Here is a 23,457-nt window from a genome sequence, read left to right as displayed (position 1 = left end):
AATGCACGTTACTATTGATCATTGGCTTAAACAAAAAAAGCATTTTATCTTTCCCAGCAAATTGCAGGTTTCACTTATCCTCTCTCATTCCTAGCGATTATTCTTAAAATTATATGAATTTTGTGAGACCAATTTATGCCGTTGACATTTCACTCAACCTTTTGACATTTCTGAAGAATTTTCAAGCTGCAGCTATGGAGCAACTTTGCAAATTTTGTACAACTAAATCCTTAAGCAATATACTGCATATATTGGCAAAACAATCTCACGCATCTGGCTATTAATAAAATATTCAAGCGGTTATCGCGTCGCATGAAGACGAGATGAGATTTTTGGCGGTGACCCTGAACTCGGTAACGACACCACGTGGCCTATAAATTCCATCACTCTCTCTCGATTCAGGACGAGACTTTTCCTTCCTGTTTTTGAGACTGGCCAACGGGCGGTTCCTCGATACTCGTTTTTGTGCCTCGACCACTTTTTTAAGACTATGATATATACATATACATTGACATAGGTATTCCATACTCTCAGCTTCGATAGAAAAATGTAATACACATACAGATAGTGTGATGCAATAATAATAAATCATGCAAAATATAAGAACAATTAACGATATGTGTACATGTATAGATATATATATATATATATATATATATATATATATATTAATATACAGATTAGAACGATAGATTTGCTTTTCATGATGATTTTTCTTCTTTCATATATACAGAATCCGTCACTTAAATTGCACTAGAGTATTAATGGAAAAAGATATGTATCTTTGTAATTATAAGAATAAATTATTAATTGTTGTGTAAGATCTTTTCAAAATCTTTTATTATTCACATTCAATAAAATTTTATCACAAATTCTTCACATCTCTTATCGTTATACTTAAATGCACGTATTTTTCTATCTAATTCTTTGGGACGTTCTCAATGATGGGTTCTGTATATGCTATGTATTAAGTAGAGAGAGAGAGAGAGAGAGAGAGAAGTATAATCTAATGCACAATCGTTAATTTTTGTTTCGCAGAGTCATGGAAATTCTGAAAATATTGCTGATCGTGGGGTTGGTCCAAGGTCAGTTGAACTTCGATGGTAATCCACGAACGGATAATACGGAATACACGGCTGAAGAATCTCATCTGTCGGAGAGATCATCGAGGCAGAATGAGATCTCGCGAGTTGTGCAAACGGAGCGTACTGAACCACAAAAACTCTATCCAGTTTACCAGAAAGTAGCAGCAGCACCGACGCGAGAAACCAAGAAGCCTACCGAGCCAGAACCTACAACAAAGACTAACATAGCTGCTACTCAGAAGGTCCAAGGAGACGCTGTCTATTTATCCTCGGATAAGGAAACATCTCGTCAATATAAGGAAAAACCTCACGTCATGCTGCAGGCTCAGAGACCCGTCGACCCTGCGGAAATGGCGCTTAAGACATTTTTGAACTCGAGGACACCGGAAGAATCTAATTTGTCGCTGGATTATTACCTAAGAAGTAAACAATTGCAAGCTAGTGCGACAGGACAAGTGCCACAGTTTCAAACTACAGATGCAAAGCAGCAAATTTATCAATCTGCTGCACAGTTTCCTGCGTCAAATCAGATTGGACAAAATTCTGCAAGTTTTACAGGATTTCATCAACAGACTGCTCCTTACGGATCATCGGTAAATTTCGATCAACAACTTCCAAAAGCATTGACATTGACCGCAGGTGAAAGATTGCAAGATGCTTCTAGTAGTCAGCTACATCAAGAACAAATTGCTCCTAACCTTGTAGGAGGAGGAACCTTACAGTTCGGTGCTGCTCCTCAGCAACAGATACCTCATTCCACAATGATGAACAATCATGAAATGGTGCAACAGGGACCAGTGGGTCCATATGGTTTGCAGAACATGCAAAATAATGGCTACCAGCAGCATCATCTTCATTATCAGGTACCGGACATCCAAACGATTCCTGATCCCAATCCATCGCGTATAGCTATGCAACATCAGAGGACCCGTCTAATGCCCATCCCAATGGGAATTAATAATAACAATCCACCCATGAGGAGCGATATAACGTCTGCTGCAGCTTGGAGGCAGAGAATGAGGAGAATCAGGGGTCAACCTACGTCGTTTCACCCTCAATCTAGAATAGCTCCTGCTAGTATTTATAAAGTACCTTCCCCAGGTAAGCTAATTACTCTTACTTATAAGTATCTAATAGAAACAGGAGGATATTTCATTTTTGATTAATTAATATGATAATGATACTGGTGGAAAAACAGTTCCCTACAAATATGGAAGAGGTCCAGTGGAAGTGATCTACACGAAGCCTCCTGGGTTTCACTCTGGACCACCTTCGGGACATTACGAAGACGCTAGTGGCTGGTTCCCTGAAGTAGATCATCCAGCTGCCATACCAACGAAAGATACAGGAATTTATTATTCACAATTGTATGCTCAATCGTACGATCCCCATTATTATAATTATATAGCGAAGACTGGAAAGATCAAGCCACATCTCTATGGTAAATTTGGAAAGGAACCTCATCCCAGTGACGATGGAATTTGGGCAGAACTTTACAGAGGATTCACGAAGCATGGCCTGAAGAACATGATGACGCCTTCTTTCCTACTTGGTTTGACTATTCCTGCCATAACTCTCATGCTTACTGCCCTTGTGCAAAAGAGATCATTGTCCAGGTCGGACTCTAGGGAGTTCCCTGAACGGGAAGATCTTATTCAGGAATATTTACAGAGGTTACAAAGAGCCATGGACCATTATGGTCAATTCAGTAGCCAAAATACCCAAAAGACTTCTCAATAAAATTATTTTTTTTTTCTATTAAAATACTGATTCTTCAAAGAAATATCTGTACCATATGTATACATTTTGCTTTCTAAATAATGTCAATTATTCCTGTGCTGCAAATTTTCAGAAAATTACAAAAATCTATACTGATATACAATGGAAGAACATCGTATTTGCAGCAAATAATCAGCCATGATAATCGAAATTTAAATTATGATTAGCGTTTATTAAATTGCTTCATAGTACATATCCCTTATATTCAAGGTCTTATAAAATGCAGACAATTATCACTAGAATTGTAAAGAGTGTTGGTCGCATAATTAAAAATTTATTCTTTCTTAATTTAATTCGTACGTTCTTTATATGCTGATGCAGTAGCCTTCCATTGTATATAAATTTATTTTGTATAACCATACATATAGCATTTATATTATACTGTGCAAAATTTAATTTTGAACAATATTTGAAAATCTATAGATTAGGAGAGAGATATGTGCGATCAAGAAACCGCATATCGTTGGCTAGATAGTTAGAATGTTAACAGAGTTTCGTAATCATTGTGTAAATAAAATTAGTTTGTATTCGTACGAGACTCTGATTGAAATAGAGCCATAAATAAAACTGTTATAGTATAAAATATAGTTCCACGAAGTGCACTTGAATTTAACAAAGTTCATCTAATTTATTATATATATGTAGCATAATAAGGATTCAATTTACAAAGTAATTAAAATTCGAGTGAGTGATTGTGAATAAAATTTAGAAAAGAAGAAAAATAATATGATGGAACTGCGAGAGAAAATTGTAAAAATTGCTTGAATGAATTACGAATGAAGTCAATAAGAATGATAATAAAAGCAAGGAGAACCGGAACCGAGAGTAATATAAAGTAGTTCATAGTTAGCCCAGTTATGCTGTAGAAAAGGCAAAATTAGAGCGTCTTTCAATGATTACAAGTTTACACTTATATTCAACTGTCATTATATACAGAAATGTAGTATATGGCCAGTAAAATGTGTAGCCAGTTACACTCTACAGAATATCACTAAAATTTGATTCGTTTCAACCAAAAACAGTTTATTCGCGGTCTATAAAATTATTGCTTGCCATATAATAAACAAAATTATTCTACAAAATAATCTATAGCCTTCATTGTTTCTTTCAATTTATCAATCAATTGCAAATAATTTTTTAATATTTTAAAATTATTCTGAGGGTTGTATGAACTGACATTGCTTGTTAATAATAAATTATTGTAAGTATTACATTGGAAGAATGCAATGATGCAATGTCGCTTGAAAGTATGAATTTCTTAAGCGGCCTCCTTATTTTGTTACTTACATTGGCCTATTCTTATATATATTTCAAACAACAAGCTAAACAAGTGAAATTGATGATTTCTAGTTGTATGTACATATGATTCTTATTTTATAACGTAATTCCCATGCTCTCGTTAAAATATATACTTTACCGAGTAATTTCAGATGATGTCTTTCGCTGTTATAATTCATTAGAAGATGTTACTATAATTATCGCGATATGCTTTATTGTAATTAAACATTGTTATAGAGGTATATCCACAAGAGGCGATGTAAATTTTATCTACTGAATATTTAGTCGTTTATTTTTCAAGTTTACTTCAATCTACAATTTATTTATTATCTACTTGTAATAATTATTATAACTTTTGGGTGTTCCTCATAACATTCCGGTCATTTATTCTGTGAATAAGTGATATGGATACTTAAACAAAAAAACACATGTGATTCAGAATAAGAGGGAAAGCACACGCTGTACATTGATTTTTTTTTCAATCCCGTAGAAAATAGTTAAGAATATTTTCATATCCACACAGCACAATATACCCTTCTTATATATATTTTTTCAAGTCATGAATGTGCCGAGCGATTGAAATTTTCATATTACTTACATGTTAATTAGTTAAGAACTGTCATATCAATTGAAATTAATTAATTTAGTTTCACAATAATTACCAAAGGAAAATTCTATTATTTTCCAAGCTATTTTAACAGGGAAATAATTAAATTATACAAAACATAATGATTTTTCTTTGGCTTTTGCAATCCTACTAATAAAAGAATATTCAACTTATTCACATATTAATATACACATAGAATAATAGATAATAAAAAAAGAGGTAACTCATTCTGAATCATCATTTGAGTTCTATTAACAGAACGAACTAATAAGTTTCACTTCGAAAAGATGTAACTGCTATTTTAGCTCTATTATTAACTAGGACCACTTGCAAGAGTTTATTCTAATTTTTATTCAGCAGATGAAACGTTGATGGAATAATTATAAATTAACGTTAGAAATAACAAGAATTTCACATAATTTTCCATGAATAGCTCGAAGCATTTGGTTTCTGTACGAATTGATTATAATGAAATTATTAAATGGAACAATTGAAGGCTTAAGTAAGGGGTCATGAGATCCAGACACAGTATTCTCTTCCAGACAACTATAGCAATTATTGCTATGGAACCCTCCCCCCCCCCCCCCCTCTTTTCGCTTATCCACATTAATCAACTTTGATCACGTACTGCTTTATAAATTTCGATAAATGTCGCTTTTTTTTTGTTTCTTAACTTTTTTTAAATGTCTTTAAAAATTATTGAGACTGCATGTTAATCAATGAACTTTGCTTGTTAACAAACTGTATAAGCTTATTATAAAGGAGAATGGAAAAAGAAAGGGTAAACAGAAAATAACAACTGCCCTTTACTAAAATAAATATAATTTACTTAAATAAAATCAAAGTTCAATATGTAAATTTATTCTCTAAAATGAAGTAGCTATATAATAGTCGGTATTGCAGTAGCTTACAGTAGTTCGCAAAGTTTGTATCTATAATCATAAAAATTGCATTGTTGTTAATTACTATTATAGTCTTGCAAAATCTTGTCCTATCTCTCTCTTTGTAATCCTTTTTTTAATCACTCATTCAACAATCACCATTTATAAGATATAATATTTATTTTAAATATATTTGTGTTTGTGTGGATTAAATTTTTGCATATTCGTTACTGTATACTTTTATATTACTCTATACAAAATATACATTTTTAATCCTCTCATTCTTTTATTCAAAATTCAATTCGGAATTGAGAACATTTTTTAAGAAAAAATTGTCTCAATCAGCGATTGATATATTTTTTGTGCAATTGCAGATTATTATTAAAATCAATTTTCTTAAATATTTAATTATTCTTTGATTTGGAATATGAGTAAAAGTTCTCACTACAATTTCTCTCCTGTAATTTTTGAGAGTTTAACAATAATATGTTTGTAAAATACCCCCAAAAGATCAATAACAAAGTTTGTAAATAATCTCTTATATATCAAAGAAAAGTCCTTGTATAGGCTTGCATAATGATATGAAAACGTCGTTTGCTTCTTCTCCTTCTTCTTCTTAACAAGACTAGAGCAGTATTTGTTTGTTACGTGCCTAATATTGTAGTTGGATATAATATATATTTATTTGTGAGAATGCATAAATCATTTAACAAAATACGTATGTACTTTTTCTGGAGGTAAAAGAATTATATAATTGATAGAGGTGCAGATTTTGAGAATAAATCACAAAAATCAATTTGTAACATATTATAAAAACAATAATATAAATTTTTAGTTTATATTCAAGAGAAGACACTATTTTGAGTTTTAACTAACCAAGAGAAATATACATCACTTTTATTTTAACCTTTACATGGCACATGGGGTTAAAATAACTTCAACATTAATTAAAATTTTAGTAATATCACTCATAATATATTTTCTTTTGGAATTTTTTGAAAGTATTTTAATTTGAGCTCTGATTTGAAAAACAATTTCATTCTAAATTTTAGGTTTTTGAAAAGTACTTGAGAATTTGTTTGATTAGTTCAAATTAGTACTTTTTCTCCTTAATTATTTCTTTTCGTCAAAGTCTATGAGGACCTTGGCATGTTATCTACATTTTTTTCAGACAGTATGCCATGTAAGAGTTAAATCTGAGCTGCACTTTTTGCTATTTCATGTTCTGAAGATAGCAGAGAAAACTATATTTTTCTAAAATATCACGATGTGACGAAATAATGCTACAAAAGCCCTAATAAAATATATTAAACATAAATTAGTACTAATAAACTTTTCAAACTCTTTTGTATCTTCTTGCTCATTCTCATGACTGTAAACTATTGTAGTAATGGTAAGTAAATTAATTTTTTTCTCACTTTTGGTAAATGGTATATACATATATAACTGCTTTGTAACTATCAGTACTATTACTGATAAAAATAATTTACATTGCATTGCAAATATCACTATTCAATAATTCAATTAAAATAATTCTAAAAAATGAATCTTATGCATCTACAGAACAATATATAACATCACTGATGAATATATATTTCTGATATTTTATAAGTAAACAAGTCAAAAATTGTAAAAAAAAATTGATAATTTGAGCACACATTCTTTACCACTGCCCCACAATTATCCTGCATTCTTGTCCTAAGTCGAAAGATTTGACGAAAAATAATTGCTATTAAAATATAATACTTATATTAGTAAAATTTATGTACTTAATTTTTAATATCTTTTAGTCATTGCATGTAATAAATTTCTATTTTATGAAAATTTCTCTTCTTTAAGGGCAAGCTCAATAGCCTTACTTGCATCTTCGACTATAAAAGCTGGTTTATATAGAGCTTCTTCAACAGGTATAAAATCTCGTGGACTGTGATCTGACATAAATTCTGAATCTCTTTTATGTACACCGGTTTCTACTAAAATACTGATACAAGCTTTCGACGTAGGCTTCCTTAAATCTTTTCCAAGTATTCTTTCAAGAATACGGCCACTCAAACTTTCTGCCCCATCCTGAGCACGTGCTAAGTACTTATCATAAAGATTTGCACCAAACACATCCGTATTGATATTATCCCTGGAGGTAAAAATGCAAATAACATATTAGTAAAAAATTAGTATGTGCATATATTACAAATTTATTAATTAAAATAAACTCACCCAACAGCATAAATTGTATCTATATTTTCATTTACACCAATACTTTTTGCATGTGACTGAATAATTTCATTTGCATAATAATATGTTATTTGACTAGGTTTACCGACTAGAGCGGAGTATATCAAATCTTTTCCTGTGACTTTTTTATACAATGACTCTAAGCACAAGAGAAAGGCACCATGTCCATACCTAGGAATCGATGCAGCAGACACCCATAGCAAATCCATGTTACACGCCAATACCGGAATGTGGGGATATGGAATGGTTGATAAACTCTTTGGCATTCCATTAGTCATTAAAAGATCAACCATTAATTGCAAGGGTGTCTCCCATGATATAGGTTCATTTAACAGTACAAGTGCTTCTATCACAGGAAAATTAGGATCTATTGGGCCAGATTGTGGATTTCTTTTCATTACATTCACATAATCTAAATTTGGGAAATTTGCCACTAATTCTTCTATTGTAGTTGTTTTCTTAAAACCTAATTCTTTTGCTATTTCCTTGATTGGACCTTGACCAGAAATGAGTACTTGTTTATCATGGAATTGTTTAAACTTTTCAAGAGGGCTATGTGCAACAACAACTTGAGATTCATTCACTTTGCATCCAATCCACTCTGATAGTTCAGCAGCTTTTTTTTTGCGAGTGGTGTTGCCACTATTTGTGACAAATATTGTTGGTATCTGAAACTTCCCATCTTCAGTTGCAAGGCGCTTGAACGCATCTGGTACAGGTGGGAGAACAGTCTTACCACGCACAATGACACCATCAATGTCAAACAGTAGACCAAATTTTGGCTTGTTACTCAGATGCTATAATTGAAAAGAAAATAAAATTACAGTAAAAAAATCAATTTTGTTAAAATTTAGAACTAGGTAACTATATAGTAAAGAATGTTCCATTTTTTCTAAGTAATAAATAAACAATATTTACATATATATAGGAACATGACATTGGGGTATTTATAAACATGTCACAAGGTAGGTGCAGTAACAGTAAAAATATACTTGGCCTTTACAATGTGACAGATGACAATAATATTATTATGTACATTTAAGTCAATAACTATTACATAAATACATACATAATAGTTTAAAACGAGCCATACACATAATTCAAAAAGAAAAATTTATGAATAAGGAGTGTAGAAAAGATTGGAGAATAATAATTACACTGCTTCAAGTTAAGATGCCACAATGAATTGACTGTTATAAAAAATTAGATCTGCTGGACAAACAAAGCAGGAAAAATGTGTGTTCATAGACAGTATAATAAGCTATATGAACAATTTAACAATAATGTTCTTAAGACTTACTCTAACTCCACTTAGCTTCAGAAAACTAGGACGTAACAATATCTCAATTATTGCCATTCTTGATATATAAATTTAAATATGAACTAAATCATGAAATTTAACGATGATTTTGTATCTTTAAAACTTTTTCACAGTTCAATAATGCATAATGTAATATTTTGTGGTTATAGGGACCACTTTGGTCGTTCAGTCCCCAGCCCCACGTTCCCCAAGCACGTCTTTACAAAATAAAATATTTCATCCGTAACCCGTTACCCGTAATCATCGTATTTCGCCTATATACCGTAAGAGGACACCGCTGGCACCGGCGTCTACGGTAGTGAAGCTAAAGTGGTGGGGAAAAGAGAGGCTGGCCGCCATCTTCAATGTAAGTGATATAGCACATGATTTTATATAGCTATATCTACTTACAATTAAGATGGCGGCCAACCTTATTTACTCCGCCACATTGACTTTACTTTTCTGACCTGAAATGAAAACCTTACGCAGTAACATATTTTAAATTTATTATGTAAAACATCTGAAAAACTTATTCTACGCTGTTTAGAAATTTATAAAAATTGGCCGTGTTCAGGGGCACCTTAGCGCTAAGTTTGCGCTATGTAAAATACATGCCATGATTGGTCAAATGGATTGAATTGATCAATCATAACATAGCGCTATCTTAGCGCTAAGGTGCTTGTCTGAGCTGGCCGGCCTGAACCTACCATTATGTTACCGTAGGAGCATAAGTATGATATGATTGGCAACGTTTCATATGTATATGTATATTATATATTTAAACTAATTATAAGACATACGCGCGCGCGTTATACCTGACCTGTAAAATATACTAAAATTAGTAAAGAGAATAATTTTATTCTTTATTAAACATTTATAAAATACAGGTCTTTAAACAATGTCATTTGTCGAGTCCTTACAAAAATAAATTTATGTAGATTTGTATAATATATACTTTATATGTAATCCTCATAACTATTCTTAGAATTATTATAAATATGAAACAAAGCTATAGTTAACAGAATATTAAATCAAGCTAGAGCAATTGAACAACCTTACCTTCATTAAACAATTAAATTCATTTGGGGTATTTAGAAAAAACAGTGGACGGATAATTAGAAATTTCATCACGCATAATTTATAAATTGATTCTTTACGACTTTTATCTAAGAGTAAAATACTTCTTCTATTAATAGACTATTTTTGTAATGCTTTTTGTTGAAGTTCTTCAAGCTTTTTCTCTAATCGTTGTATATCATTATTTCTTTCCGGAGTTTCTATATTCGAGGGCGCATCTCCACCACCAATAGTGGAATATTCGTTAGTTTTTTCCAATTGCTCGCTTATGTTACTTAAGCAGAATGATGATGACATACTAATATTAGAAGAATCACTTTTATATGAATTGGATAATAAATTTGCAGTTATTCCTTTAGATGAAGTACTGCTTTGTGCTTTCTCATTTTGTACATTACACGAAGATGAAAATGTTGCAGATAACATTGTTAATTTTTCTAATATAGCTAAAAAAGTATAAATTTAGTCTTATCTTAAATGATTATTTTCACTTTTTGACAAATTACCTGTTATATCAATACTTTCAGCAGATAAGTCTATATCGCTTTGTAAAGCAAAACTTTCTCTACTAAAAAGATGTTGCCTAATGTTGGAAAGACCTCTCATTTTTAATTGATTTTTATTTGTTATCTCTTTGGAGCACTCAAACTTTTTAGGTGTTTTTAATTTAAACGATCTTTCAGTCCTCATAATTTGTCCTTTCCTAATATAAGGAATTAAGCATGATAAGTCTGGTTGTGATTTAATTGTACTATTCGCTGGCTGTATAGATACTGCTGGCTTATAATTTTTAACTAAAAACAAAATAACAATTAAGCTTTTTTTTTAAATTAAGTTTTTAGAATGATATTGTTTGTAATATAATTACCAGTATATGGTGTTTTAACATATGATACAGTTTTGTTATCAAACGGTAAATTATGAATCGAAAGGGGAAAACTAAGTTGATTGTCTAGAAATTTAGAAAATAATTATTACTTTGTTAGAAATAAATTTCATCTTATGTTACATATGTTATGAAAATACCGTAAAGCGTATCTCCTTGTCCCATCGCAGTTCTAGAATAATTTGATTTTATTAAAGCAGAATTATTCATCACTTTTACTAAAGCTGGCTGAAGACGTTTAACAACATTTAAAATTAATTCGCATCTCTTTAAAACCCGTAATTGTTGAGGCTCGGTTGCATTTTCCTCTAATTCACTTTTAGCTGCAGCATCAGTTTCAAAAATTGCTAAAGAGAAGACAAGATCTTATGTTTGACTATTCAAAAAAAATTTTTCACGATTATAATATTAATTTACCAGCTTTTAACTCTCGTATCATCATTGTTGTTTGACGATCGATATTACCATCTCCTATATCATTTACAATTGCTGTAAGTTGACTGGATAAAGATAAAGCTCGTTGTATAACTCCTTGTACTTGGGTCATGGTAACACCTTCTCTATTATCAAGGCAATTGGACATTATTGATATGCGTTCTTGTAAATCATCTAAAATTACCTAGTAAGTTACAGGAACTGTTATAATGTATGAATATTATGATGAATTTCATATCATTAGAAAGATTATCAGTGTACTTGACAATAAGCTGCTGAATCAATTATAAGATCTATTGCATTATGCAAAATATTCATTTCTTGCTGCCATTGACCAGTTAATAATTTCACACAAGCTCGCATTTCTTTATTATCTGGGTGCAAATAAAATGCTGTAATAGCAGAAACTAATTCTGCATCTAATGATTCTATTCCAACTAAGCAATTTCGAATTTTATTGATACCTGAAAATTTAAAAAGAATAAAAAATGTAAATATATTGTAATATATATATATATATATATTCTAGTTTTAAGCTTTTAGTTAATATCATATACAATATACTCACGGGTAGTATCTTTGCAGCAAGCTATAGCAAATACACCAACAGTTAAAATTTTATCTGTAAGCTGGTCGAAATCTTCTATTGATCTAGTCAAATCACTTTTTGATCTTCTGATTGCATTTAATGAATTTCCACAAGTCATAACAAGTTTTCTAAGAGCAGTGAATGGGTCACTAAACACTTCCATAACTAGGGTTAACACTGCTATATTAATTTTTCTTTCAAGCCTGTATAGAGCATCTGTTAAGGTGTTCATAAATAAATTATTTAAACTAGGATCAGGATTTTCTGATAACAATTGGATTTTTAGGTTTTCATATTCTGCCATTATAGACTGGGAAGCTCCAGTTATAGCTTTAAAATTTAAAGGCTGACAAACTTGGGCAATGGCCATTGCATGCGAAAAAACATCTTCTATTCCAAGCCATAACTGTGAACACTCTAGAATTGTTTGCTCTTGAGATTTGTTTGGCATCTCAGAAATTATATCTAATACCAAATCCATCCTAAAAAATTGTAAAGATTATCAAACCTACATATAAATTTATAATTTTTATTTTTATACCTGTAGACAAAATGATTTTCTTCTTCAAAAGTTTCATCTTCCCTTTTTGGATTTGAAGCATTTAATATTTCCAGCATCATTTGGAAACAAAGGCACATTCTTTCGCATATATATTTTTTGCACGGCTGTCAAATTATAAGCATTGTAGATATATATAATTAAAATAAATGTGAAAAAAATAGTAATTTTCTTACAAAAATAGGGGCATTCAGTTGATGTTGTTCGTTAACTAAGTGTACAAGCATGCTAAATGTTGTATGTAGCTGGCAAGAATATAAAGCAACATTTTTCTGCAGTAGCTTCGATATTAAATTCTTCCTGTACTTTTGCAAAGGACCAAATATTTCCAATATAGATGTACCTAATTCCTAAAATCATAAAATTTTAATTGTGGATAATTATCAAAATAAATGTATTTGATAATTTACCTTAAGATTTTGAAAGTCTTCAATTTCTTTCACTGTACCCATTTCTTTCACGTAGTCATAGCAATCCTGAAGTCTTTGTTTCAGTGGTAAGCATTCAAGGTCTTCTAATGCCTTGAGAGCAATAATCAAATTATTCATCAACTTTTCTATCGACTCTTCAATAATACAAGTATTAGGAAGATTAATCTGTACCTTAAGTAAAATTAGATTATATACAATTCAAAGAATGAAATTAAATTAAAACTGGGGTTTATGAAAAATTTTTGCTTACTAATTCATTTATACTATTTAAAGTACAAAACTCCTCCACTACACTTATAATTTTTGTTTCCATTTCTTGATAATCATAAGAATTTTGTTTAGAAATATTGTCAAGTTTATCAATTAAGCCTTTTATTTGTTCAAGAAATAGGGATGTTTTTTGTAAATCAGATGGCTTAGTATCAGAACTGTTAGCAAAAAGTTGTTTCAATTTCGTGACCTAAAACAGACAATAAATATTTGTTTAATTCGATGGTAGCACAAACGACAAATCTTTAAATTTATCTGAAATACTTGTGCAATTATGGGCTGAATTATATTAAACATCCCCTTCGTTTTCAACGGCATTTCGAAACCCTGCATGTTTCCAAATGACTAATTCAGTTGAATCTTCTTATGAATATTCTTGATATCTCGAAGGAAGACGAAGAGCTCCTTTAAACAAATTGAATTAAGTAACCAGTGTAATTTTCAAATAACAGATTTCAGCTAAAAATCAGATTGTGGCGCCCTCCTTACTGATTACAAACACATTATTGGTTGCTTCTCATCGACCTTACATTGGATTGGTCAATTCCAGAAATGTAAGCGATGTAATCGTAATCAGCGTTGTAATGCTTCTCGATTAAGAATGTGACTGGTGCTGGGGAGTTGGGTTGGGGATATCCCATTTGTTACATGTATTGACATGTATAATAAAAAACATTGAACAATAATTTTTTGGCAGCTGTTAATAAAAATAGACCTAAGCGTGATTATGTGATATTAATATAACATATGTATATGATTGTATAGTGAAAGAATGTAAAGGATTTTTTGAAGCTGTTCGTAAGAAAATTCGAAGGAGCTTGGATACTTAAAAGACTCATCTCCATATATATATCCATTTATCTACTTTCTGCTGTGTGTGTATAATCTTTTTTTTATTTTCTAACCTATATATATATATATATCACAAATAAATACTCTAGAAATTAATACATAAATCGCGTGCTCTATGAAGGTATGAAATAAAGTTATGAAAAAAAATAATTGTTTAAATAGCAGCATGTTTATGCTATATTATGTAATTTATCGGCTAATGAAATTTCTGTGTGAGCTATATTGATTAGGTAAATGATAAAATTAGGCCTACCGCTTAACTTTAATTGTCCTTACATTAGATATATAGACCTGCGGCATTAGTTTTTCTCGAACTTTTTAGTCATTTGTGCATCATTATTTGCACTTTATATCGTAAACGTGTGTTGCGCTAGTAAAAAAATTACGTGGCTATCAACACGCACGTCTTGAACAACATTCGTTTAATTAAGTTAAATAAATAAAAACATTAACCAGTGATAAAAAATCAGAGTCTGCTCTAATGTTTTCTCTTTCACAGGAATTTGGGAGCATTTATAATTATTACTCAAACTTTATGTTCTTATGTAAACTGGACAAATATTAGACAATACATTGTTTAATTAATTTAAAACTTCTTAACATCATGGTTAAACTATATGAAAATGATACACTGTTTCAATTCAGTTGGAGTCAAGTAGCTACAGCCTTTTGGCAAAGATATCCTAATCCTCATAGGTATGTTATTGAAGAAATATAATTTATATGCTTTAAGTTTTTAATGATAAATTTCTTTCAGTATGCATGTACTCACTGAGGATACTATCTCAAGGGTGATAAAAGATGGCAAATTATATTCCAAAAGACTCTTAACAAAAACTAACAGGGTACCTAAGTTAGGTGAAAGGTTTATGAATACGAACACTGTTAAAATTATTGAGGAGAGTGTAGTAGACCCTAAAGAAAAGAAATTGACTACTTATACACGAAATTTGGGATTTACTAAAATAATGGTGATTACATTAACTATATTTATATTATTTTTGGTGCTACAGTACCTTTATGAATTCTTTAATATTTTAACAGGCTGTCGTTGAGAAAGTAGTATATCAAGAATCAGAAGAAAATCCTGGATGGACAGTAGTTAAAAGGACTGCATGGATAGAGAGTCAAATCTTTGGTTTTAGCAAGGCCATAGAAGCTTTTGGTGTAGACAGGTTTAAGAAAAATTGTATCAAAGCTGCAAGCGGTTTTAATTATGTCCTTGGGAATTTATTTCCTCAAGCAACTCAGGAGAATCATTTATTATCCCAAATAACGGTGACAAACTATTTTATTTTATTACTTCTGATATATTTGATTAGATAATTATAAAATAAAAAACAAAAGTGAAAGTTTTTTATTTTTTAGAATGATTCCTCGACAAAACACACATTGGCAGAAGATCTGCAACATTCACTTCACAATAAAGCTGAAAAAATGAAAGACGCAGCAAAAAAAGCTACAGATTTGGCAAAACAAAAAGCTGGTCCTATGTATGCTGCTTGCCAGCCTAATCAATCGTAAAATACAGATTCAATTCACTAGATGATAATTATATTACATTGAAAAGGAAATGTTTATTAACTAATTTTGTAAAGTACATTGCTACAACATCAGTATAACTCTAGTACTAACAGAAAGATTATAATTTTATTTTTCAGCATTTTATTAAGTTATAATGCTATGACAGATATGGCAGTAATGATAAGTATTCAAATTGTATAAAAATTATTGTGGTGACATGAACGTGTAAATCTTTATCTGGTGTATTAGAATCTTTTCTCAATCAACATAAATCATTAGTAGAAGTAAAATTTTTTACATAGAGTGATTCTACTATTGTTAAACTTTAGTAGACCTAGTAAAAGTACTATGGAATGACATTTCTTATGTACATTTTATACATTTTAAATGTCAAAGTAATCATTCCTTTTAAGCTGCCAGAAAAATTAAGCCTGAAAGATTTATTCAAATAAAACATTTCCTATAAATTCAAGTTACTATTTGTTGAATGAAAATCCTAGTTTCTCTTTTGTAATTTAAAATAGAATTCTTGTATTTTCAAAGTATCGTTATATTGCTAAAATTCACTCTATCCTTGTATAGCTCTTAGTTAAAAGTAGATTAAATTACTATATGAGCGTATATAGAAGTATTAGTCGAGAAAATGGATGCTTAAGAAGCATTTTTAAGCCGTATAATAGCATACTGAGATAACCGCACGATGCTTGATAGTTGTAAGAAATCAAATAAAAAAAATATGTACCTATGTAATATAGTCTTTAATTGTAGTATTAAATTCTACGTAAAATAATCGTATGTGTTAGCTAATTATATGTATAAATTTTTTTAAAGAAAATGTTGTTTTTTAAATTTATTAGTTTTTTTTATATCGTGTGTTATATCCAACTGAAAATATGACTATTTGTACTTGTTAAAATTTTATTTTATCAAAATGAATTATCCAAATAACACAGAAGTTAGTTTCATAAGTGCGGTGATAAGATAAAAATGTACGGTAATTGCAAAATTATTGGAAGGATGTTATTAGAAAAATAAAGTGCATGTGCATCACGTACGAAAATTATGCCTTGCATTTTAAATATTTGACCGCACAAATGGAAATAGTATTCATAAATACGAACGGATATCCTCAATGATTGAAGACAGGATTGGCTGCATACAAGCTACATTTTGTATTTCTTTTGCATCTTTATTCGCTATAAGAGATATAAGCATAAATAAAAATTAAAAACTGCAGGCCAATTCTAAATGTTTTACTCTCGGTTATTTATCTTTAAAAAACAGATTCTTTTCACATGACTTTGACTCTTAATTCAACGCTATCCTTTAGAATCGTATCCTTGTTAGAATTTTAAATTTCCCAGTACCATTATGCTAATATTTTATTGTTGCTTTCCTAGAGGCATCTCCCCACGATGCAAATTATTGAAATTATTCATTGGTATATTTACGTATTTCAAGTCAATATAAATGTTAAAAAGTGTGCAAGGACTCTGACGCATTTGAGTCTCAATATGGGAGAAAGAAGTACAGAAAAAATTTTCTTACTAAAAAGAACTATTCTGATCATACTGCAAGAGTGTTCATACCATTACTGACTGTTGTTGCGAAAATTGCAAATGTAATACCAGATAAATTTGCTATATTATCATTAATATTTTTCTTAACTTTATTTTACATAAATATGCAGTGTGGGGTTTTACACTATTTTATAATATGCGAATAATATTTCTTATATAAATAAAATGTACATTGTTTAATACGATATTGGATTGGCATTTAAATATTCGGTCAAATGCATTTTACGTTTTCGAGAATTATGATACTTCAAGTAGAGGATATTGATGACGATTCAACAAACTGAGGATATTAAATGTTATATATTTCGATACAATTCAGTAGGTGCATGCATCATCAAAGGGGATCGTCAGTCAGACTCACACAATTCTGTGACAATAGACTTGCGCGCGTAAAACTGTGGTGAAGGTAAACCTGTACCTATAACTTTACCGAATTAATTATTTCAATTTTATCGAAAAAAATTCCAGCATCTATAGATATGCACGTGTGCAAATATTAGTTTGGATTTAAACGAGACACCACACATTTATCCCTAAATAAATAAAATTTTATTTTGACTCCTTAAATTTGTTGGAATCTTCCAGTTTTATTTGTAATAGAGAATGTAATCACTATACCTGGTGTACACGTGTATAAATATAATTTATGATTAAAACTATTTTCCTTTGTCGATTATTAATCTTTTAGATGTCAAATTTATTTTTTATGGAACTGATGAACTTCTAGGATATTTTTCACGATAAAAATTTACTTCGCCGTGGTAATGAAAAAATAACTAATTATTTATTTGCCACTATTATATAGATACTCGAATCTTTATAAATAATGCATCCGAAAAATAACATTTTTGTTCGAAGCAGCATCAGAATGATTTACAAAGGCCTACACCCTCCATAAAACAGCAAATCTACATCTGAAAATCGAGATTTTAATTTTATTAATAAACAATTTAAAGGCGCATTTTTAATCAAAACTAAATATTTTAAGGACTGACAATTGGAATAACGAATTTTCTGCGTAAGTAGCACGAAATATCACTTACCTGTACCACATTTTTTGGCACATTCAAGGATGCTAGGATTATTATAGGTAATGTAATCATTGCCGCAAACTGGATTATATTCTGACGTTAAAGCGCAATCTGCGCAAAGTTTTGGAAGGCTGGTGGTAGTGGTGGGTGTAGAAGTTGGGTTTAGCGTTGGCGTAGTGATTCGTTTTGTCGTAGATTCCACTGTAGTTTTATCGGTCATCTTGGTACTAATTAATATGGAAGAGGTGCTTGTCGCTTTAAGCAACGAATCTTCTCTTGTCGTTGAATCTTTAATTTCATCCCAAATCCAAGGATCATCGTAGTCTACCGAATTCACTGCTACAGTCGATAAAACTAAAGTATACAGAAATTGTACGAAAGATTATATTTTGGAAAAAATAAATACAATTGTTTAAAGAGTAGAAAAAATAGCAAAATAATTACTTATGAAAAAGAAACAATAAGCGAGGAACTGCATTATATTCTTCTCTTCTCGTACAGCAGAGACCCGCACTTGGGAACGTTTGGAATAAAACTGATCTTCGTCTAGACTTACAAGGATTAAGAACTTAACTGGTCCTACGGGATAATTCAGGGTCATCTTCATTCCACTATCCCTCGGACTTTTTACTTTTTCCCTCATTCTCGCACTATTTTCATTAAGCGCTCAAGCCCCTTAACATCATTAAAAAAATGAGGCTCGAATATAATTGATTCGAAAAAAATAAACAATTTTGATTTCTCATTTTAAATAAAATAAAAAACTAGGAAAATATAAGAATTTGGAAAATAAAGTTAATGATTCACGTCGTTCACCAGTCAAAATATTATTGTACATAAAATTTTAATAATTTTTTTAATTTTTTTAATTTTTTGGAGATTTATTTTTCTCTGTCAATTTTCCCCTGACATTTTAACGTAGGATTCATCAATAATATGATTAGAGGCTGTCGCGTTTGAACGAGAAATGAACGATATAAATCGCTGGGCCTAAAATTTGCCGCTTGTGGGAAAATCCATATTCGATCACGCACGCAGAATTCATAGACGTGTGTAATGAGTGAGTGCTATAAAAACATCAGCCGGACGATACTTACTCGCAGTAGATCGCCGACCTCGGCCTGTGTTTATACTCATCTCGAAGATCGTTCGGACTGTTCAACGTTATCGAGAAGGAAGTGTGCAATACATGCGAATAAAAAATGATATTACCAAAGCAATATGTTCTTCTGTGTAAGTAATTACAATGCAAACAAAAACAAAATATTTTTAACAAACAACTCGTTGCATAATTATTGCGATTAATTTAATCGGTAATTAGACGAATTAATTTTTTAAATGTATCAGATTAAAAACCAAATTATTTGTAGTCGTTGCAGCTTTAATAAGTGCAGCATCGACTCGTCCACAGGTAAATATCATTTACTATAGTAGAGCTTCCTTCAACGATTGTAAAAATTTAAGAAAATCATTCCAAAGGTTTTTAACTATTATTTTAGAACGATTTTTCAAACGATGTAACCTCAACAACCACCGAGCTTAACGTAGTGGACGGTTTTGCATTCGATGGTCCAGTTGACAGACCACCGACAAGGCCACTCGATCCTGGCTCTGACTCGGGCAGAGCTGTTTCTAATTTATCTTTAACGACTTTGCCAACACCGTCAACCATACCATCCAATCTCACGGATCAAACGATGTTCAACCAGTGTTTCAATAATTGTCCAGTAAGCAAACTATCTCTAAATTACTCTTGTGTTAACTCTTAAATGGCATTGTAGGTATTTGACACGAAGTAAAATTTCTATACATTAGCCAATCGTGCTGAATTAAAAATGTAGATATTACACCATTAGAATATGAATTTAAATTTTTTTTAAGTAGTCATAAAATGTTCACTCTATAATTTTCTAGCAAATAGATATATCACACTTACATCCTACGTATAGAAATTACAATACTCTTTAATGCTAAACACCCTGAATGCCCTTTTTATAATTTTAGGGAAGCGTGTCCTTTAAGGGTTAACACTTTAAATTGGCTGACAAATGCTTAATAATTAACAGATATTTTATAGTATATGATATATTTGTAGTAACAATAAATTATCCTTGAGCTCTCTATCTAATTCTCCTCAAGACTTATGTATACGTACATACACTATACATCTATATACAAAAAGCACTTGGCATTCTACGGGCAAGATCTTGGAATTCCCCGATCAATTTTTAGACCATTGCAGGAAAAATCCATGTTTGATGAATCATTCGAGTACATTTAATCGTTTTGCTCTACGAGTAAGTAGCAAAGGTCATTTTTGCGTTTGTTAGTAAACTGGTTCTTATCGTTAAACGCTGTAATATTTTAATAATATTACGTTGCAACTTTCACGCACTTTTTCCTACAATTTTAAAAGTAATATTATTTTTATATATATTTGCAGTCGACACCAGAGTACAATCCAGTATGTGGAACTGACAACGTGCAGTACAATAATCCAGGAAGATTAAATTGCGCTATTCAATGTGGACAAAGTACGATCAACTATTTTTATCACTTTTCACTCAATCATTGTCGAACTATGAATGTATCGTTTTTTATTTACTCCAACAGACGTGCAGCTGCAACGTTACGGAAGGTGCCAAACGTCGAACGCGAGGGGATGAAGAAGCGTTTCTCCCTTTTTCATAGAAAGACTGTTTTAGCGCTAATAACTAATGGACGATAGCTAGCTGCTACCGAAAAGAGATAAACAAACACTCGCTAAATTCTAGAAGCTTATTTTTATTCCCTACGGATAAACAGGCGTCGAGCGCTTGATATATAACACGCAAATAAATTATTCTCTATAAATATAGAATATTTTACGATTTATCTATCTTTTCGCGCTCGTTTATACAATTTTTGCACAATGCAGAGAATAAGCTTTGAAAAGTCGTCCGAATTTATCCAAAGAGGATAAATAAAGAGGCGAAAGTGCCTGCGAGATTAAATAAACGAGTTCAACTTATCGATAAGCTATTAGGTTAGAAACGATGCTGAGTCTTTGGTTACTGTACGAAGGATCACGATAATAATAATAATAACAATAATAAAAATAATATATAGTACAATAATTCACTTAGCTCGACCAGAATTTCCAATCAAAGCACGATTAAGTAAACAATTAACAATTTGAACACAGGCATTTAAAGTTCAGCGATTAAAAGTGCACTAATAACCATCCACTAATCCCTCTGCACACGGATCGACGATCTTTCGATGTAGTAACAACACGGCAAAGTGCAGTATACTTGCACAGTGATTCGTACGTACCATTGGCAGATGATTCGGCTAAAGATAAAACGACGCGTAGCGAGCCAGTCGTAGAGATGACCAGTGAAAATAAATTCGATTGCAATGAATTTATTTGAACTGGTGTAAAGTTTCACACAAGTACATTATACGAGCAGAGCTCCGACCGAACATTACAGCGTTGTTTTTTATCCTTAATAGGTGGGGATGGGGTTGGTGGTGGGACGAATTTAACTGATGGTACTATTGTGATCAGCCCATCGGACCCTTCGGGATATCTCGAAATTCCCAGCGTGCATCCCGTACAAGTGCCTCGCCAAGATTTCAGCTCTGTCCTCTTCTGCTCTGGTTGCTTGACGTCGATAATACCCAACTAGTAACACGCATCCGACGATTAGGATTATTTGGATTATCAGCCACACTATCAGTAGGCTTAGCACTAAGCTGGCATCCACGCAGAGGAGACCGTTTACAGTGTCTGAGAAGAAAGGGTGAGAAATAAAAGTTTGAAACGTGCGTAGCCACTACTGCTCCGTGCTGTTATTTGACAGTTTTGTTAATGTCCATAGTGGAAGAACTGGAGGAACGACGGGTGGATGATGCCGAAAACACGATCATCCGGATATGGACCGGTGATCGACGTTTAAACTTGTCACTTTGTTTGGAATGGTGTTATATGTATTACGGAATGATTGTGTTAGGTGTATACATATATAGAATTGATGATGATGATGATTTGAAAGAAAGAAAGAAAACATCTTACTTCCTCCGGTTAGCAGGACCGTGTCCGGAGATGGTTCCTTCGACAGCAGAGGTTTGGCGGATATCACTGGACTTTGAACTATAATAGATACTTCTAATGGCAGTTCATCAGGGGTATTGTTCCTGTAAAGTTCATTTACCTCGGTGGTGCGGACAGTGGTCGTAATTTCATGCGCTTCCGCTGCCTCGCTACTCCTCCTCCTCCTCCTCCTCCTCCTCCTCCCGTAAGAGACCACACCGCCTCTGCAGATCGTCTGTTGAAATTCGCAGAAATCAATATCTTTCGGTCGACCTTGACGGACTTCCGCAATTTTAGACAGAAATATACTGACTGGTGTACATTCGTCCAAACATAATGTCACGATGACTCTGAACAGCACTCGCTGACTATTGGGGAATTTGAAAGCGCTGAATTCCGAGATCAGTGAACGGTTGTCAGTCGGATCTTTTGAAAGTTGCGGAAACGTGGAGGCATCCGTGGGGCATCCAACTTCGTTCAGTAGCAGATAAGAGGCATCGCCGGTTTCGCTACTCGCTACCAAGTGGCCAGCCATGATGTCATAGGGACCTAACAATGTTGGTTTTACCCACTTCTTTTTATTCTCAAATTTCGCCTCGACACACTCGCGCGTTTTATATATATATATATATATATATATACACTGTTTATATATGTATATCATTTAAGGAGAATTTGGATCTTGGGGCTCTTACCGTCGACTGGTTTAATTTCGATCTTAAGTATTAATGTTTGGCCTAATTGCGTTACGCTAGCGTCCTCCATCTTTTCATTCAAAATTCTCATGGTAATTACTGGCGATTCCGTGGAGTTGTTGATTACGGTCGATACTACACGTGGTACTCCTGCGCTAAATAAGTATTCCGAATCAAAATTGCTACGAGCCAGCTTCCCCATACGAATATTCTCGTGCGCAACAGTCCATTCCAACAATTTTTCATAGCAACGAACAATTGTGCTCTCTTTCTACGCAACCAACGGGGATG

General features: G+C 32.0%; 6 protein-coding genes across 14 annotated transcripts in view; 2 read left to right on the top strand and 4 right to left on the bottom strand.

Annotated features, from left to right (window-relative positions):
* Positions 1–5,588: 5,588 nt before the first annotated feature.
* On the bottom strand, positions 5,589–9,390 carry LOC136780869 (haloacid dehalogenase-like hydrolase domain-containing 5). The gene is made up of 3 exons (XM_066739435.1): positions 9,163–9,390; positions 7,845–8,659; positions 5,589–7,761 (listed from the first exon to the last, which is right to left on the bottom strand). The coding sequence occupies exons 1-3, from the start codon at positions 9,217–9,219 to the stop codon at positions 7,446–7,448; spliced, it is 1,188 nt and encodes a 395-aa protein (XP_066595532.1). The 5' UTR covers positions 9,220–9,390; the 3' UTR covers positions 5,589–7,445.
* Positions 9,391–9,731: 341 nt separating this feature from the next.
* LOC136780927 (catenin alpha-like) lies at positions 9,732–13,820 on the bottom strand. Of its 3 annotated transcripts, none has more exons than XM_066739533.1 (12): positions 13,674–13,820; positions 13,386–13,599; positions 13,119–13,273; positions 12,885–13,058; positions 12,691–12,815; positions 12,129–12,631; positions 11,822–12,024; positions 11,543–11,744; positions 11,266–11,472; positions 11,108–11,191; positions 10,746–11,033; positions 9,732–10,685 (listed from the first exon to the last, which is right to left on the bottom strand). In XM_066739533.1, the coding sequence occupies exons 1-12, from the start codon at positions 13,740–13,742 to the stop codon at positions 10,360–10,362; spliced, it is 2,550 nt and encodes an 849-aa protein (XP_066595630.1). In that variant the 5' UTR covers positions 13,743–13,820; the 3' UTR covers positions 9,732–10,359. The 3 variants fall into 3 exon arrangements, with proteins under 3 accessions (XP_066595630.1, XP_066595628.1, XP_066595629.1); XM_066739531.1 differs by having other exon boundaries at positions 13,119–13,310; positions 13,390–13,599; XM_066739532.1 differs by having other exon boundaries at positions 13,119–13,304; positions 13,390–13,599.
* Positions 13,821–14,010: 190 nt separating this feature from the next.
* Positions 14,011–16,257, top strand: prel (preli-like). The gene is made up of 5 exons (XM_066739831.1): positions 14,011–14,284; positions 14,761–14,957; positions 15,019–15,232; positions 15,306–15,539; positions 15,630–16,257. The coding sequence occupies exons 2-5, from the start codon at positions 14,866–14,868 to the stop codon at positions 15,783–15,785; spliced, it is 696 nt and encodes a 231-aa protein (XP_066595928.1). The 5' UTR covers positions 14,011–14,284; positions 14,761–14,865; the 3' UTR covers positions 15,786–16,257.
* A 140-nt stretch (positions 16,258–16,397) lies between these two features.
* Positions 16,398–19,272, bottom strand: LOC136781109 (uncharacterized). The gene is made up of 3 exons (XM_066739832.1): positions 18,841–19,272; positions 18,409–18,750; positions 16,398–18,279 (listed from the first exon to the last, which is right to left on the bottom strand). The coding sequence occupies exons 1-3, from the start codon at positions 19,037–19,039 to the stop codon at positions 18,239–18,241; spliced, it is 582 nt and encodes a 193-aa protein (XP_066595929.1). The 5' UTR covers positions 19,040–19,272; the 3' UTR covers positions 16,398–18,238.
* Positions 19,273–19,456: 184 nt separating this feature from the next.
* LOC136781110 (uncharacterized) lies at positions 19,457–21,497 on the top strand. The gene is made up of 5 exons (XM_066739833.1): positions 19,457–19,629; positions 19,767–19,807; positions 19,896–20,123; positions 20,840–20,930; positions 21,010–21,497. The coding sequence occupies exons 1-5, from the start codon at positions 19,599–19,601 to the stop codon at positions 21,060–21,062; spliced, it is 444 nt and encodes a 147-aa protein (XP_066595930.1). The 5' UTR covers positions 19,457–19,598; the 3' UTR covers positions 21,063–21,497.
* A 134-nt stretch (positions 21,498–21,631) lies between these two features.
* Positions 21,632–23,457, bottom strand: part of LOC136781106 (uncharacterized) — an 83,405-nt gene continuing 81,579 nt past the window's right edge. For 4 of the 7 annotated variants that reach the window (XM_066739826.1, XM_066739827.1, XM_066739828.1 and 1 more), the window contains 4 exons: positions 23,167–23,321; positions 22,785–23,020; positions 22,454–22,706; positions 21,632–22,168 (listed from right to left, as the gene is read on the bottom strand). In XM_066739826.1, the coding sequence (XP_066595923.1) occupies positions 21,921–22,168; positions 22,454–22,706; positions 22,785–23,020; positions 23,167–23,321 (892 nt within the window). In that variant the 3' untranslated portion in view covers positions 21,632–21,920. The remainder of the gene's footprint in view (positions 22,169–22,453; positions 22,707–22,784; positions 23,021–23,166; positions 23,322–23,457) is intronic. The other 3 variants (XR_010823870.1, XR_010823869.1, XM_066739829.1) reach the window with 3 other exon arrangements.

Source organism: Prorops nasuta, unplaced genomic scaffold (genome assembly GCF_024137725.1).
Source record: "Prorops nasuta isolate Cenicafe-Biocafe unplaced genomic scaffold, Cenicafe_Pnas_1.2 PNAS00021, whole genome shotgun sequence".
Taxonomy (NCBI): Eukaryota; Metazoa; Arthropoda; class Insecta; order Hymenoptera; family Bethylidae; genus Prorops; species Prorops nasuta.
Note: the sequence above shows the minus strand (reverse complement) of the source record. Positions and strands in the feature narration are given on the sequence as shown.

Bases quoted from the DNA above. Each gene is read 5' to 3' on its own strand.
- LOC136780869 (XM_066739435.1), bottom strand. From the start codon at position 9,219: ATGGCAATAATTGAGATATTGTTACGTCCTAGTTTTCTGAAGCTAAGT. The intron at 8,660-9,162 runs GTAAGTCTTAAG...TTTCAATTATAG, and splicing joins TGAAGCTAAGTGGAGTTAGA to CATCTGAGTAACAAGCCAAA. The intron at 7,762-7,844 runs GTGAGTTTATTT...TTTTACCTCCAG, and splicing joins GATACAATTTATGCTGTTGG to GGATAATATCAATACGGATG.
- LOC136780927 (XM_066739531.1), bottom strand. From the start codon at position 13,742: ATGCAGGGTTTCGAAATGCCGTTGAAAACGAAGGGGATGTTTAATATA. The intron at 13,311-13,389 runs GTAAGCAAAAAT...ATTTTACTTAAG, and splicing joins TAAATAGTATAAATGAATTA to GTACAGATTAATCTTCCTAA. The intron at 13,059-13,118 runs GTAAATTATCAA...TTATGATTTTAG, and splicing joins AAGACTTTCAAAATCTTAAG to GAATTAGGTACATCTATATT.
- prel (XM_066739831.1), top strand. From the start codon at position 14,866: ATGGTTAAACTATATGAAAATGATACACTGTTTCAATTCAGTTGGAGT. The intron at 14,958-15,018 runs GTATGTTATTGA...AATTTCTTTCAG, and splicing joins AGATATCCTAATCCTCATAG to TATGCATGTACTCACTGAGG. The intron at 15,233-15,305 runs GTGATTACATTA...ATATTTTAACAG, and splicing joins TGGGATTTACTAAAATAATG to GCTGTCGTTGAGAAAGTAGT.
- LOC136781109 (XM_066739832.1), bottom strand. From the start codon at position 19,039: ATGAGGGAAAAAGTAAAAAGTCCGAGGGATAGTGGAATGAAGATGACC. The intron at 18,751-18,840 runs GTAATTATTTTG...TGTATACTTTAG, and splicing joins TTATTGTTTCTTTTTCATAA to TTTTATCGACTGTAGCAGTG. The intron at 18,280-18,408 runs GTAAGTGATATT...CTCGATTTTCAG, and splicing joins TGCCAAAAAATGTGGTACAG to ATGTAGATTTGCTGTTTTAT.
- LOC136781110 (XM_066739833.1), top strand. From the start codon at position 19,599: ATGATATTACCAAAGCAATATGTTCTTCTGT. The intron at 19,808-19,895 runs GTAAATATCATT...CTATTATTTTAG, and splicing joins CAGCATCGACTCGTCCACAG to AACGATTTTTCAAACGATGT. The intron at 20,124-20,839 runs GTAAGCAAACTA...ATATATTTGCAG, and splicing joins AGTGTTTCAATAATTGTCCA to TCGACACCAGAGTACAATCC.